This window comes from Grus americana, chromosome 1, assembly GCF_028858705.1.
Source record: "Grus americana isolate bGruAme1 chromosome 1, bGruAme1.mat, whole genome shotgun sequence".
NCBI lineage: Eukaryota > Metazoa > Chordata > Aves > Gruiformes > Gruidae > Grus > Grus americana.
Window position 1 is genome coordinate 96,604,310 of NC_072852.1, and position 16,980 is coordinate 96,621,289.

Consider the following 16,980-nt stretch of genomic DNA (forward strand, 5'->3'; position numbering starts at 1 on the left):
CTCTGCACCATGCCATTGGAAATTATTTGCAACATTCACAAAGACTTCCTCATCCCCGCTCCCACTGGCAGAAAATACATACTATTCATTATTTTGATGCAAATGAGGAAACAGTTAATCATCTGCTTTAAAAACAAAGGGCTTTGACATTATTAAATTCCACAAACCAGCAAATCCTGTATTTGTATTTATACAAATTGATCTTGCCACCGCTGTGTTTAAAACGAAACATATACTAAGAGCATCAGTGAATTCTTGCCTATAAGCCCTCTCCTCTTCTATGTTTGTTTGCATTCAGATCACTTTTAGAGTCTGACTTTTCTGTCTTTTTTCCCAGCCACAATCCCACTATGGCTTGCCCACACCAATAAAGAAGGCAGAATTAGGCCCTTAATTTGTAACGGATCCCAAGTTGTTGCAAAACCAGCACATACTATTAAAAGCACTAGAGGTTAAAACCAGAGTAGGAATACAACTTTTAACGGGATTTGGTGGTCATCTCAAAGCAGTTCTATACAATGCCTCTTTCAAGATTTTGAGGGGGTCTCCAGGCTCTACAGCAATAATAATACTAAATATCCCTACAAATGAGTACTTTACTGTGTTTAAACATGCAAGAAAAAAAAAAAAAAACGAATGGGAAATACTAATCAGCTTCAACAGCAAGATAAAAAGATTATTGATCTTAAAAGAAGTATTTTTTTGGAATCTGCTCAGTAATATGCCCATAGAGAGAAATCTACTGAGAAAACAAAGGACGACAGAGCTCTGCTGAGCAGTAAGCCTAGAAAGTAAAATATTTTTAAAATTGATTGCATAGCATGCCTTACACAATACAAAGAAAAAAAATAATGTGGAAGAACAGAAGGATATTTGGAATTGAAGACACCACTTTAGATTTAAAGTTCTAAAAGCAAAATATCCTTACCCCACTTTACAGAAAACAAGCATGATACACAAGGAAAAAAAATACACAGGCTGTGTTATTCTAAACCTACTCTGTATCATGGTAATGTTTAAGTGTTGTTAGTCATCATGAAAATTGTTTTGAGAATACCAAATATATTTGCAGAACGGACTGATTAAGTTTGTCTTTGATTTCCAGGAGTTTTGGGGAAGTTCTGGTCTAAGAATTCACATCATCACATGGTGAAGTAAGATAAAGCACTTGGCACTTCCAATATCACTACTAGAAAGTCCCTCTGAAGAGATCGCATGATGTGCGTTATATTTTTAGACTATGAGCATCAGGCTTACTTCATATGACAGCGTGGGCTACATGTTGATCACACTGTACTGTTAGCCGAAAAACTTGCTGTGTGACTTCAGGGTGCTCATGTCCCTCCCTGCGAAACAGCGCTGCTTACTCAGATGGAAGCAGGGAGAGAATGAAGCCCTGGCTGGCCGGGTTGCATTAGTCTGAGGAGGAATCTTGGTGGCCTTTAGGGCAGCTGACTTCCAGAAGCGCCGAATGATCACTCCTTTGCCCTTCAACGCATTTCTTCATGTGAGGAAGAGTGTTGTGAGCTTCTCTCCCTTCCCTTTACCCAGTCCTTTGCTGAATTAGTTAAATCTGATTAAACTCTTTGCTATTATCTTTGGTTCCTTTTTGTTTCATTTTGGCTAGGGGGAGGACAACACGGGACTCACCACGTTTCTAAACACACAACAGAACGGGCAATATTATTACTTTTTTTTTTTTTTTTTTAGCTTTTGATTTGAAATACTGGCATCCTGAACACAGAACCCGAAAAGCAGCCCATGCCCCGAGCAGATGCAAAGGACGGGTGGCAGAAGGCGGGGTCGTCTTGCTCCGCATGCCCTCCAGCCCCGCCGCCCAGGCCCCCTCTCCGCGGCCCCTCGCTTTCACGGCGCCGCCCGTCGCCCAGCGGGCCCCGGGGCAGCGGCGCGTCCCCCGGCGGAGGGACGCGTCCCCGGCGGCAAGGGCGGCTGCACCCGGCGGCTCGGACTGCCCGCGGGGCTTCCCCCCGCCCCGCTGCCTGCGGGCTGTGTGGCGGGACGGCAGGGGCGGGGGCACGGGGGGCCGGGCCAACGCCGCCGCCGCCGCTCGGCTCGGCTCCGCCTCTCCTGCCGCAGCTCCCAGTCCTGGAGCGCCGCTCGGCTGCCAGAGGGAAGCCGCCACCTGCTCCGGTGCGGAGTCGCTCCTCGCTGCGCGCCGAGAGGGAGAGCAGCCGCCCGCGTCCGGGAAGTTACCGCTCCTCCCGCCGCCGGGGGAAAGCTGCCGCCGCCGGCTCCCGGCCTCGGAGGGGGAGAAGTCGCCTCCCCGCTCCGCTGCGAAAGGGAAGAGCCCCCGCGGGCGCGCCGCCCTGCTCCGCCGCTGCGTCCCGGTCCCGCCGCGGGCAGGCGGGATGATGGAGCCCCCCGCCGCCGCCTGCGCCTCCTGCCGCCGCCGCCCGCTGCCGCCGCCGCTGCTCTGCCTCCTGCTCGCAGCCCTCTGCCTGCCGCCAGGTGAGCGCCCGCCCGCGGGAAGGGGCGACCGCGACCGCGCCGTCCCGCCCGCACGTAACTTGGCGGAGGGGAGGCCGGGGCCGCAGGTGGCGGTGCCCGTCCGCGGCTCTCTGCTGCCGGCGGGGCCGCCCGCCCTCCGCCGGAGTGCCCCGACACCTACCGCGGGGTCTCTGCGTGGCCGTGCGCCGGGGTTCGCTCCCAGCCGTTCGTGCCCTCCACGCCCCGTTTCGCTTCGGCGGGGAGCGGGCGGGGGTTGGTCCCCTCCTGCCCTCGCCGCCGGCCCCTGGGGAAAGCGGCCGAGGGCGGCCGGCGAGGCGGGCTGATGCCGCCTCTGCTGAGGGAGAGGCAGGAGCTGCCCCAGCGGTGAGGGGGGCGGGAGGTGGCGGTCTCGCCTTTCCCCGTGGGGAGCGGCGGCCGGATCCCTCCGGGGCGTTGTCACCGGCCGCCGGGCAGCGGGCGGGAAGTGGTGGCGGGCGCTGCCCCCGCGGGAAGGAGAGCCGGGGCTCGGCGCGGCGCCGGTTTCACTTCCAGGCTGAGCGGCGCGTCTCCACAGCGAGCCGCCTCCAACTTCGGCCGTTCGGCCGCTTCTCCCCTCTCCGCCTTCAGTGCCGCCCGTGGCGGTGCCCGGCTGCCCGCGGGGCCGACGGCTGCCCGCCGCTTTGGCGCCGCTGGGGAACCAGCGCTGGCCGGGAGCCGGTGGGTGCCCGGGGAGCGCCCGTCGGCGCGGTGCCGCCCGGCAGCCAGCCGGGTACGGGCGGGAAGCGGCGAGGAGCAGCCCCGCTGCCGGGGTCCCCCTGCGCGGGCAGCCGGCTGGGGCAGCGCGGGTCCGCGCGTGGTGGCAGCGCTGCGTGGGGTGAGGCTGCTCCGGCGGATCGGGTTCGCGTGGGTAACTTCTCTCCCTCCCCCGCTCTGTAAAAGCACTCCAGGGGCGTTAGGGAAGTGGGAAGGAGCAGGGAGTGCTAAATACCCTAATTGTTCTGGGAATATTTTGGCCGTGAGGTGTTTGTAGGCTTTATTTTGTAAATATTGAGCGTGAAAGTGAAGTCTGAGGCAAAAAGCTGTGAAGTGAGTTCCGCATTCAACGAGGAGACCGTCTCATTATTCTTGTAGAAAGAGCGTCAGCCTGTGGTAACATTTTGTATTGCTTTAAGAAATGGCTTTGCCTTTATGTGCCTGCCTTTGCAACAGCGAAGGGTTTGCAGAAGTGTGGGAGTTGGTGGTTTTTCATTCCTGGCCTCTGCCTTGTTGTTACGTGCTCTCCAGTTTAACCATTTACAGGCAGTACGTTCTCATCGAAACATACTCATGAGAACAGACCTGTTTCACTAGATCTATTTATGTTTATTTTGTACAGGCTCTAGTTAAGTAGAAAACGAGCTACAGCAATAAAGTAAGGCTGCAGAAGCTTTAGATTCAATTAGAATACTAAAAAAGCTCCAAACAGAACAAAAAGCAATGTTGGAACCATAAGCAATATGTCAGGCTGTTCTGCTAGGCTTTCGCTTTGACAAATACAGTGTATAATCACTGTAGGACATAAAAAAAAAAAAAATCAGTCTCGGTGGCAGTTTGCAAAGGATATGGGTTTCTGTGATGTAGAGGAAGTCTTCAGGAAAGATTGTTGTTCATTTTCTGAAATCTCAAAGGCATGTGGAGTATTTAAAGAGATAAGCACCTCAGCTTCTATGAAGCAAGACTTGGCTCCCGTGGTGAGATTTATCCCAGTAAATACGAAACGATCTCGCTGATTGTGTGGCTGTTTACATTTTCCCATTGAAGGAGAGGCGAAACCATAAAATATTTTATCTCAAGGGTTGTGTTGATGAAGTTCTATAAAAAGATGGGACTTGACCACCTATGGTCTAAACAGGTTGGAGGTAAAACCATTTACCAAGGTTTTTCTGCTCTTTGTTCCTTGCCCCCTCAAAGAGAAGCTCAGGCTAACTGTTCAGAGTGCAGGCAAATACATGTGGGGAGAAACCAGCCCCACCTCAGCTTGGAAACTTTCCCTGCAGTACTGAAAATACCTGGAAAGCCTGACACCAGATTCAAGTCTCTACCTCTCAGTTTATTCTGCAGAGTATAAAAGATAGTTAGATATAAAAATATCTATAAAAAGGTCTTGATATTCCTGTATACTTCATGTTTCTTTCTCCTTGCTATCTCAGCTATTTTAGATGATAGGTAATTTGCTATCATCTACAACAAATTCTGGATACATTACTCTATTATGGTACTTGGCTTTTGGGAGTTCCATTTCAGGTTTGCATATAGAAAGCAATAGGTAAGCTATTAAAAGCATATTAAAAGTTGATGCACATCAGGTGTAGATTTCCAGCAATATTCAAGCTGACTGTGGTCCCTATGAGAAATTTCGAGTTTCTTTCTTCACAGAATAAACTGCCCGGTTTTTAAATGGAAGATACCCATTTAAAAAAAAAAAGCGGTGGTCCAAGTCCAGATTTGGTACTAGGAGACTAACTCTAGGTCAGACTAAATAAGAATACCAATTAAAATCTCATACTTTTGTAGAGGAAATGACTATATTGAAAAGGATGCTAGCTCTTAGTCAGGAGCTAATCATGACCTTTGTAAAACTTCCCCTTTCCCCCCACTTTCTGGTTAATTATAGCTGAGAAGCTTGGAGTCCCTCATACTGTGTTTTATTACTGCAGACTTGTTACATATTGCTATATTGTGTCAGGGTAGTGAGGCTATAACATGTAGTCTTCTCATTCATCCACCACTTCCTGTGTTCTCACTCCTGACTACCGTTTTTTTCCTGGTATATCTGGTGTGACATTGATGTAGGGAAACTGGTTTTTTGTATTAAGATCTGAAGTTCACATGTTTTTTTTCTGAGACTGAAGTCAGGAAACATCTGCACCATGTATATATGTTTCAATACGCTATGTATCTGTGACACAATACACAGGTAGCAAAGCCAGACTCAATTTTAAGTGAGCTGTAAGTTGTTAAATAGTTTGCTTTGGGAAGTATTTGATTTTTTTTTTTTTCTTATGGTGTGAATATGCTAGAAAAGTTTCACAACATAATTTTTTTTTCTTGTGCTCTCCCCTCCTCTGTTGAGTTTCTAGCACTTCTCATAAGGCAGAAGGCAACAACAGAAATCATCCAGGTCTGTAAATCTCTGAAATTTCAGCCCATTGATTTTTACTGGAGAAAATATATGTTGTTATGTTCATGAAATAAATATCTCTGTCGTAAGTCATATTTAATTCCAGGATATCTTATTTCCACTTTCCAACCTGTGTAAGAGTAATACTCTTTCTTACAGTATCATCCATTCTCCTTCCTGAAAGTAACCTAGGATTCTAATGTGTAATACCAGGGTAAATAATTTAATTTGTCTTTGTAGTAATTAAGCTATTTGGCTTATTTCCAGAGGAAAGTTTTGGGGAACAGAATCTCTATATACTTATGTGAGAAATGGAGAACATGTTCAGCTTTGGGGTCCCCAACATGAGAAAGACCTGTTGGAGAGAGTCCAGAGGAGGGCCACGAAGCTGATCAGAGGGCTGGAGCACCTCTCCTGTGAGGACAGGCTGAGAGAGTTGGGGTTGTTCAGCCTGGAGAAGAGAAGGCTCCGGGGAGATCTAATTGCGGCTTCCCAGTACCTGAAGGGGCCTACAGGAAAGCTGGAGAGGGACTGTTTATCAGGGAGTGCAGTGACAGGACAAGGGGTAATGGGTTTAAGCTGAAGGAGGGTCAATTTAGATTAGATGTTAGAAAGAAATTCTTTACTGTGAGGGTGGTGAGGCACTGGAACAGGTTGCCCAGAGAAGATGCGGATGCCCCCTCCCTGGAAGTGTTCAAGGCCAGGTTGGATGGGGCTTTGGGCAACGTGGTCTAGTGGAGGGTGTCCTTGCCTGTGGCAGGGGGGTTGGAACTACATGTTCTTTAAGGTCCCTTCCAACCCAAACCATTCTATGACACATGAGGTGGAAAATAAAGAACATAACATTGTGTTTTACATAATGCAAATTACATCTGTGTGATCAGGATAAAACTATCTTCTCTATTTTCTTACAAATACCCTACTTCTGTGGTGTGGTTTATAGTCTTAAGCTGTAAGAGTGCTTACTGCAGATTTCTATAACGTCAGATCTGATTACATATGGTGCAGAAGGACCTCATATAAAAACAAGCATTACAGTATATAATGGACAGCTTTAATGTGTTGGCCAGTCATACTGCATCACACTACCATGGACTCTTCTTTGATTCCTACCGCAGAGACTTTATGGATAGTATTTTTTGTCAGAGTGGTTTTGGACTGGTTGAGTGAAATAAAAGCAGATTGCAGAATAGGAAACCGGCTACAGAGGAGCCAGGCCTACCTGTATGTACTTCGAGCCTCAGCTGAGACATTGAATGTGCTGACTTTGTAGGAGCTGTAATTTCTAACTGGATCTCCTAACACTAGATGATCAATATTTAGTTTCCTCTTTTTTGTGACCTGCGCTACCTGACCATAAGCATGATGGTCACAGATAAGCTGGTTCATGGTCTGATCTGCAGTGCTGGTTCCACTGCTGTTTCACATGTGGGAGGGCTGTTTTATATTACCATGCTCATTGTGGAAACTGTTTTTTCATGTCACTAATAGTATGGTCTTGTTCAGTTCTGCAAACTCTGATACAGGGCTAGACTTTACGTGCTGGTTTTAGAGAGGTACCACTCTATCAAATCCATAATGTTCAGGCTCTCCGTTCAGTGCTCCTCAAGGTTCCTCTGGGTTGGGTAGCTTTTTCCTCTGGTAATACAATCATTTTTTGTTAGAAAATGCATGTAAACTGCAAGGCCGCGCTTATAAGAGAATTGAGAACCTGTTGCAGTGTGCTGATTTCTTTCAAGTTCCTCTGCTTTCAAGAAAAACAGTTACGCTTCCATGCACTAATGCTCAAATGAGAGAATCTTCAAGAACTGTAAATGCTGTAGGGTGATAATTAGAATTGACTCAAGCAGAATGTGATTTTTCCAGGAAAAACTGAACATTAAAAACTCCTCTTGATTTGAAATTGTTGAGCGTTATCTTCCCTGAAGACAAGGCTTTGACCTACACGTTCTTTATCTTAGTATCTTTTCTTTAATTGGAACAGGATGAATATTAAAGGAGGCTATACATTCCTGTCTTTAATACACTTGAAAATGAATCTCATCTTTTAGAGAGAAGATCGCAGTACAACTAGTATGCTGACAATCCACTACTGGCAGCGATTGGATCAAGTTTCTTCCCTTTTTTCTCATCTGGCTTTGTTTTGGTTTTCTTCTTCCCTGATGTGCTTTATTGAGAATGGCTTGAATTGCAGTTGGTCCTACCCCAGTGGATGTTAATCTACTGCTCCAAAGTGGTGGCTCTTTTGAGGAATATCTGCATAGCTTAAGATTAAATTGCTTTTCTTATCATGCATCTAGGTCTCCTGAAAGGCAAATAAATATTTACTTATTAAAACAACTGCTGTTTCTACTGAACTGGTATTTTTGTTGTTGATAAGAAATATGCCTCTTTTGGGAGGTAAAAAAAAAAAGGGAGAAAGTGATAAAACGGAGAGAGTGAGAGAGCGCGCCTGCAGCTTTAGGGTATGATTTTTAGAGGTTATCAGGGATTAGAACAGTTCTGTAACGTTTGGTTAGAAAGCATTTGAAGTGCTTTCAATAGCAATGGAAATACTAAGCTGTTCCCTTGATAACAAGCAAAAAGTGCATTCGGTGATTTAATGAGTGTTTCAGCAGTCTATATATCCATATCATCTGTTTTCAATTAGGTTGTACTCTGTATAGTTAACCCCTTGTTGTGAAGAAAAACTTCAAATGCTTGCACCACATCCATGCGTTGCGTTTTGTGCTCTGGTAGCCCTATCTGTAGAACCTCCCAGCGTCATTAAACATGAATATTGGTCACAGCAATCAGGACAGTTTTGGTCCTTGAGGCAAAGCTCTCAAACAGTCAAATTTAAACATCTCCTCGGGTCTCATGGACAGCAGAAGTCCCCTGGCCTGGAGCCCTGGCAGGTTGGTGACATTTTGGCCTGTGCTAGAAGCTCTGTGCGGTGGCTGTCCCCTTCCCTCAGCTAGCTTGCTCATACAGTGTACCTGATGGGTGTGTCCCAGGTGTTCGGCCTGGAAAGTTTTGGTTTTTTAGCAGAACACTGCTTCTGACCACAGTTGGCATCTCTTAAATTTGAAGAGATATTGGCAGCTAATTCAATAGAGGGAGCTCCGCCACCTTACTGTTAGAAGCAGCGAGTCTCTGCTTTTCCCAGACCTCTGGCTTCAGCTTGAAAGTTATGTTAAAAGTCTTTGCTTCTTAGCAGTGTTCTGTGGTGCCGGGCTTTGTTTCTGAAAGCATCTTACTTTCATCACAGGCTTCCTGTTGCATGAAGGAGAAGGAAGGACAAATCCGAATCACATAATAGGCAAACGCAAAAAGATGACTCAATTAGAGATACGTGTCTCTCTGCAGCAAGGCATTGTGTGTGTTTTAAATGGCCGCATTACAAAATCAGGTGTTTAAATGACCTTTCCTTATCTGGGGGTGACTTCATGGAGAAACTCAAAAAGAATTAGCATAAAAAGAGGGTATTTTCCAGGGATGAAATGGGCCAAGAGTGGTGTTGCGTGAAATGGGGTACAAACAGCATAAGGGAATGATTGTACTAGATAGACTGTTGTGGCGACAGAAAGCTAGAACACTTCCAATAAGATGTAATAAGTAGGACCTTTATTTAACAAAAATTATTCTTTCAGTAAGTTCTTCTAGGATCATAAAGGAAAACTGAAATACGTATGCTGTTCTGCTAACACAGTCTGGATTCTGGGCTATTAGAAAAGAAAAGCTTAGGTATGTGCTGGTATGCTTTTAACCCATTCCATGTCTCTAATACAGAAACAGGTACATACAGAAAGCTGATAACTGTTCTGCAAACCTAAGTCTTTATATTTTTCTTGGAACCTTTATTTTTTAAATATTATTTCTCATCAGACTATTTTGAAACTGATTATGAAGCCCCATTAAGGATCAGCCCCTTCTTAAAAAAAAAAAAAGTAAAAAAATCCTTTAAATCAGGTCACCTTCAAGTAAACTTGTAATGAACTCAGCATTATTCTTCAATCAGATGAATCCTGCCCAAATGCCATTTATCATTTGACTTACTACAGTAGTTGCATATCCTTCCCCCCCCGCCCAATTTAGCTAGAGAAAATAACAGTAGATCTTGGATAACAAAATAGATGTAGCTTGTGTACAGCTAGAGTTATATGTGGCATTTTATATGACTGACTGGCATATTTCAGGTTTTTGTTGTTGTTTTACATGAGTTTTTGGTTGGGTTGTTTTTTTTGGGGGGGGGTTGGGGTTTTTTGTTTGGGTTTTTTTAGAAAGTGGAACAACTGTTTTTTCCAAGAGGTTGCTGTTGAACTGAGTGGGTTTATCATGCTAGCCAGGAAGAATTGCTAAGGCTCAATATTTTAGAAAGGCAAGAGAGGGTTGATGTAGTTTATCTGTGGGGTGGAATGGTAAATGTTCACTTAAGGCTCTGTAACTGGGTAGCTTACAGAGAATACCCAGTTTGAACGGGGCTTAAAAATGGACATTTGAATGCATGTGTCAGGTTTTAATGTTATTTGTGAGATGCAGTTCTTTAGTTGCAGTTTCTGAATTATTTTGCTGTTGATTATCTAGAGTATTAGCCTACGTGTTACTCCATTTTGGCAGGGAATTTTGTTTCATGAAATGTAGAAGCCAGCATGCACTTAGCAAAGTGAGTTCTGTGACTCATCCAGATAAAATTGTTTGTTTGTTGGGTTCATCTAGTTGTTTTGGAGAGCAGAGATGAATTTAATGACCTTTACCTACAAAGCCATGCGTGGAACAAAATAAGAAGGACAAAGAACAGAATATTTAGGCAGGATTTGGGGAACTTCAGTGTAGCCATGTAACTTCAGAGAAGTGAAGGATTCTGAATCGATTCCTTCCTTCTTGGTACGGCACATCAAGTTGTATAACAAGTGCTTGCATATAGAGAAGATGATAGGGTAGGTATTATCTTTAAAATTCACTCACTGACACAGCATTATGGGGTTTGCTTTCTCAAATTGGGGAAGTCGAAAGTTTCTGACACTGCCAACAAAGTGGCATGCTGGTGACATAAATCAGAAAACATTTGCATCTTGCACTTGACAGCTTGAAAGGTTAGCAAGGGGATGATTCTTCCGACTTTAATGACGTATTTTTGTCGTTTGTTTAATATTACTCCTCAGTTCTCAAACTACTGCACAACTTACTGCTAGTCTTGTACCCTACCTACACACGGAAGCAATAAGGAAGTCAGTATTACGAGTGTCCCACCAGCTTCCAGTTAGAGAATGAACTACGTTTTCTACTATTGTGTTTCTGCACAGACAAGAACTCTTAGTAATGCAGAACTTGCTGTGCAGTCAGTTCTACGGTTTGAAACAGTCACCAATATATAAGCAACTTGTGCTTTATGTTGCATAAATCTACATTTTGCAGCTTTGTTGCCAATCTAAGTGTGGGGTTTTTTGTTAAATATGTAAAACTTCCAGAAAATGTTTTTAGTCTAGTAGCTTAGCTTTTGACGTGGCTTCTGTAGCAGGGCTTTGCCTTTTGGAGTGGGAACCGTTCCACAGTTTAGTTTGACCTTGCTCATCACACGACTGTTGAATGATGCAACAGGTTCTGTCTTAGCTTTGAAGTGTAAGTCCTTTACCCTAAAGGTTTAACCTCAGTTAATGTGTGGGGCCCCACAGCAGCAAATTCCTAAGTGTCTACATGAATCTTTGATGTTGGAGTGGCACTTCTGAAAGTTCAACTGCAGGTTTGGTCAGGGTCAGGTTCTGGTATTTCATCCAGACTCAGTTGTGTTTGCAGGTCATTTCTTGTAGTTGCTTATCACTTTAAGTACCCTGCACTGTTAAATCCAAAACTTCTGCACAGCTGCTGGGGGTGTCAGGGGGAGGAGTGTAAAGCTTTTGAGATAGTGGGAAAATAAGTGACATGTTGCAAAGGTGATACCCATGGACATAGAAGCAGCAGGTTAACCTTTGTTTTTTATTTTTTTTTCCATTTAGATTCATAAAACCTTTTTGGCATCTTCTGTGTATCTTAACAAAGTGTATGCCTGCTTTATTAGAAAGAAAGTTCCTTATTTCAGAAGAGCCATAAGTCCTTAGTGTCTGTAGATACGAGGAAGTTCCTATAGGACCAGGGAAGGCAAACTTTCTGGCCTATGTATCAAAATGTTGGTATATCATTCACCTCTCCTGGGCCTCTGATGTTTGCCTGAGAGCCAAAGGGATAGGAGCAGGGGAGTTTTTTCAGTGGTCTTGTCATGGGAGTAGGGCTGTAGCTGGGTGTTGGGGCACGCTGGCAGCGTTAGACTCTGCAGAACCTGCTAGCTGTCGTCATCCCACAGATGGGGACTTGGAGCGCTGCTGCAGCCACCGTGGCAGCATGGCTTGGCGAGGGCAGCTTTGGAGTTACTCTTGAACAGCATGAAGCTCAAGAGCCAGAGGTCAGAAACTCTCTGTAATGGTGGTCATCGATAGTGTCCATGGTGGCTGCTTCCTTTCCGCTGCATAAGAGGGGAAGGGAAGGGTCGCGTCTGTATTCCTTCCAAGCACGAGAAACTACCCCCTTTTGCTGGGGGCACCCTCTGAACTGCTGCAGAGAGGCATCTGCTTACTTTAGGGACGTCCTGTTTCTTCTCCTGCTCTGAATGGTGTGCAAAGCACTCTGTAGGTGTTTAATCTGTGGGATTTTAATCATTATGTCCGTCTACAAGTACAGCAGTGGTAAGGAAGGGTGGGCTTCAGCATACTCGGTACACTCGCAATCTCTGGCTCTCTTTCCATTGCATCAGCGGCACAGGGCACAGAGGCATGAATGAAGCAGTGTGTTTCTTCAATGAATGCTGAATGGGTGAGTGTGAGCTGCCAGAAGCTTTATACAGAAAGAAGTGGGGTGTTGTGAGGGGCGATATCCGCACCCGGAGGAGGAGAGGCAGGTGAATCGTTTTTAGCTGGAATTCACAGTCCAGTTTTATTAGATGTGGGAGTATTTTAAAGACTGAAGTTGAGAGTTCAGCCCAAAAGCTTGTTAATTTTTCTGGGCAGAAGTAGTGTATTTAAACTCTTTCTTGAAATGAATTACTGTTATGGTTACTCCTGAGGGCCACGTATAAGCTTCACACTTGGAAAGTGCTTTGCGTAAGTATATATAAATACCTAGCCCTCTTGCTATGGTGGGGTCCTTTGTCTTAGGTGTGGATTCTAATTCACAAAAGCTCATAAATTGCTTGCTTTTTCTTGCTTTTTTGACTGTTTGCTAGTCCTCCTTCAAAATGTTGTCATGTGTAAACAGCAATGATTGTTCTGAGAAGCTTTTCATGTAAGCGTGAAAGAGCAGAGCGCTGAGCGTGCGGGGGACCGTGACTCCTCGTGAGGAGGCTTTCTTCGTGCAATAGAATAAATATTTGTTACTTTTTTGGATGTACTATACAGCACAGACTTTTTTTTTTTCATAACCACAGAAGGAGGTTGGTGGCTCATAGTCTGCAAGTTCTGTTAGAGAGCATGGTAAATGCTACAAAAATCTTGAGGGACCCTGTGAACTGAAAATCAGTAATAGAAGCTTTAAGGGGAGTATTGCAATGAAAATCTTTTCTTGCTAAAAATTTTGTAAAGTCTGGAGGAAGGTTTTTTGTTTGTGTTTTGTTGGGTGTGGGTTGTTTGGGTTTTTTTGTTTGTTTGTTTTTTCTTTGAAGATGGACCGTTAATCAATCTTTAGGAAAGGAGGGAAGGATAGATACTAGAAAAACAAAGTTTTATCCAGGTTGCATTAATTCCAGATGTGAGGTTAAGACCTAAATCTTCCATCTGCTAATAAAATGCTTGGCTCAGCAGTTTCCCAGTATCTTCCACAATGGTAACTGTAAAGAAAAAAATACCAAGTTTCTTCCCTGAACAGGGAGAGTTAAAGACTGAGGATTCAATATGGCTTGAGGGTTTTTTGGCTATTTTTTAATTATTATTTATTTCATGAAGGAGGAAAGTGATCGATAGTCTCTGGAGTAAGTAGCACTGTAATGCCAGGCTTTTCAAACAGTGATGTTTGTAAGCAGAAGGAAACTGTTGTGAACTGGGACTGATGGTGGCTTGGGGGAGGTCGCTTTGCAAGTTGGTTGTTTTTTCCCTTGGACATGATGGCACTCCTGAGCTGTTAAGCCAGGGTGGAAATACCTCGGTATGCATTTCATGTAAGAGGATTTTAACGTTCTAACTTAATCTCTTGTACTCTAGTGGTGAAAAAATGATTGAGTTTTATGTTTCTTGTGGCATTTGCTTGAGCTAAACTTCAAACGTACTGAGCACTTTGCAGTCTTTGGCTGCTAAGCAGTGCTTTAGTTACATCTACAAGGCTTGAAAATTTTACGTGAGCTGCTTCTGCAGTGAACGCACATCCTTGGTAATTGCTATTGCCAGCAAGCTGCTTGTGAGTCCATGGTGCTTAGCCTGGTACAAATTATATTTGCAGAGGTACCAGATGAATTGTATGTTAAAGAGCTCTCCCTGTGTCGGGGGTAGCCAAACTTTGCCCTGTGAGGCTCAGAGGGTGGGAATTGCCATATGATCTGAACCTGAACAGCACGTGCCCAGGTCAGAAAGCTGAGGGAGGTCCAACTCCTGCCAGGATTTGGAGCAGGAGCAGTGATTCCTCCAAGACAGTATTTCTTCCCTCTGTCTCAGGAAAGGACTGGGCTGAGTGTTTATTGACTCTTAGGACAGCCTGGCAGTGCCAGCCAGCACCAGCAACTACTGCTGCAGCAGGGGAGCATCAGCGGCTGCATGATTTAGCCCTGGGACTGAGCCCTTGCACAGGCTTTGACTATGGCTCCTAGGTGCTGTGTTCCGTATGTCACCAGGTGTGACCTCTTCTGCTGATGACACACGTGAGTGGGGGTTTAAGGTTTTGTGAATTGAGTTGGCATGCAGATTCCCACTGAAAAATCTGCTTTTCTGCCATTTTATTTGGAGAGGAATCTGAATGTGTCTTTCCAAGATCATAAGAAAAGAGAAAAAGATACAAAAATGGAATACTGAAATTCTTTCCCACTGATTTTTATTCTTTTAGCATCTGATGTTTAAGAAAAAAAAAGTGTAAGATCTTCAATTTAAAGAAAACAAAATAACATAATAGAGGTGGTTTTGATTTATAAACTGCACTTGAACATCAAAAGATGTTTGGGAACATTTCAGACTGAGAAATAGAAAATATTTTTTTTTTTTAGCATATTGTTTGCTAAACTTCACTGTGTCTTTGACTAGTATGTGTCCCGGATCTGTAGGTCTGGGAGAGAGAAGACTTTAGAGATGAGAACAATTAAGGAAAGCTAGACTATTTAGGACTGCAAGAGCAGCACTTTGAATCTATGGCAGATTGTATTAATGTGAAAAGGAAGATGGATTGGTTTTATTCTTCAAAGTTCACTGCTCTGTAAGCAAATGTTTTTGATTGGAGCACATATGAACTAGCTGAAAGAGAAGTCTGCTGTCAGTAACCGATGATTGGGCCAAAGACACACACAGATCAGCATCTCTGCAGGGACTGGCATACACAAATAGAAGGCAAATAACTTACTCCCAGTGTGCTAAACCAGGTATATCCCTAAAGCCTGTGAAAAGAAATAATATGGCAAAATCATAGAAAGAGGTCTTTGCAGCTGAAATCGGGAAGGATGAAATATCATTTGGGAAGGCCTGTAGAAGGATGCTGCCTGGACAGGAGGGGTAGCCATTTTGATGGCCCAAAGGAGCTGTAGCTGGCATGTTCCCGTGTGAGACTTCCACACCTTGTGGGTGTGAGTTTCCAGAGAACAGTCAGCAGAACCCGAGGGGAACCCAGCTTTTGGGTCTGGCTCGTCACATCCCACTTCCTCTTCAGCAGCAGTGGAAGTGGTGTTTGTGGTAGAGAGCCTGGGGGGTTAGAGAGCGGGCGGGCAGCCAGAGGAGGAAGCAAGCAAGCCGAGGGCCCCGGCCCCAGCTCTGCAGAGCCAGCGTGTGCCGTCTCGGTTCTCTGCATGGCTGGCAGGCCTGTGGAAGCAGAACTCTGGAGGGAGGAGGTAAGTCATCCCCGCAGAAATGGCAGCTGGATTTTTGCTTGCAAGTGGAACAAGTTGCAGAGGGAGAACAGAAAGCTTTCTGGAAAATGGTGAGGTTAAGAACCTTTGATATGAGTATTTTGAGAAGCAGGTAAAAAGACACCAGTGAGCAGGGGAAAACCCAATTTCAAGATAGGCAGTGCTTGCTTTTCCCTGTCTGTATCACCGTGCGCTCTCCTGGGTTTGGCAGTTACTCTGCCTCCTCCCTTTCCTTTCATCTGCCATCTCCCCTCGCCCAGACCATGTACTGCCACGCCACCATACTCGACTCTTTATGTTCCCTTCTTGTCAGCCATTCAATTCAGTGTTATTTCCTGCCTCAGGAAGACATCTGCTTCCCCACAGGGATTTCTCAAAGGCGACGTGCTCCCACCCTGGGCTTACGTGGCCTGTGCTGGTAGGGCAACCACATGGACTAATGGACCCTTTCTGGACAACCTCCCATCTCCGTTCTTGGGTCAGTACAGATAACATGAAAAGCTGTTCAAACTGACAGTCCTTTTTTTTTTTTTTTTTGAGTGGGGGGGCGGGGAAAGAACCCCAAATGTTTTTTTCTCGTCCTCATAAGAAGCTTGGTGTGTGAGGTAATGTGTCAGGGAAAGGTTGTCATATGCTGAGCGTAATCACTGGGTGACCTAAATATCCTGCTTTGTCCTGTTGAGCCATCAGATGTTCTCTGAAGTAATATGCACCTTATGCTATGGTCATTCAAGATGGTCAAGAAACTCTCATCTCTGGAACGAAGTGGCCCGTAGTCTTACAATGTGTTTTTACCAATTCCGAAGAAATGTAACATAAGTTGTTTAATATGAACGCTGTAATAAATATAGCTGTATGACCCACTGCTGCTGAAATTGCAACTGTCAACCATTTTCCTAGTCTGAGCCTTTGCATGCTGCATCTGAGGTGGGGAGCATCAAACTGTGGTAGGTCACATACTGTAAACCTACAACAGCAATTGTGCTAAGTCACAAAATCCAGAAATTAAGCTAACACAATAGTTTTGGGCCATGATCCAGCATGTGTTTGAATACCCAGCTTCAAAATTATTCGAGTATTTAAATATATTCTTATGGACCTAATATTTAGGCTAGAGGTAGCAGGGTACCTACAGAGGGGGCTCAGGAGGACACGGTAAGCCACACGTGATGGCGTAGAGGCTGTTAGGATGCTGGATACTCTCTGTGAGTCATAGCATCTTTCTGCTCCTTGAAGAGGATGTCTGGCTAGCACAGCTCATAGAGAAATGGTTTAGGTAGGGGGGTTGATCTAGTTCAGTCTTTCTGAATATGATGCAAGTTCACATCTT

At 44.9% G+C, this 16,980-nt stretch overlaps 1 protein-coding gene across 2 annotated transcripts in view; it reads left to right on the forward strand.

The window, feature by feature from the left end:
* Positions 1 to 1,655: 1,655 nt before the first annotated feature.
* Positions 1,656 to 16,980, forward strand: part of ALCAM (activated leukocyte cell adhesion molecule) — a 124,415-nt gene continuing 109,090 nt past the window's right edge. The window contains exon 1 of one of the 2 annotated variants that reach the window (XM_054838079.1): positions 1,656 to 2,469. In XM_054838079.1, the coding sequence (XP_054694054.1) occupies positions 1,818 to 2,469 (652 nt within the window). In that variant the 5' untranslated portion in view covers positions 1,656 to 1,817. The remainder of the gene's footprint in view (positions 2,470 to 16,980) is intronic. The other variant, XM_054838089.1, reaches the window with a different exon arrangement.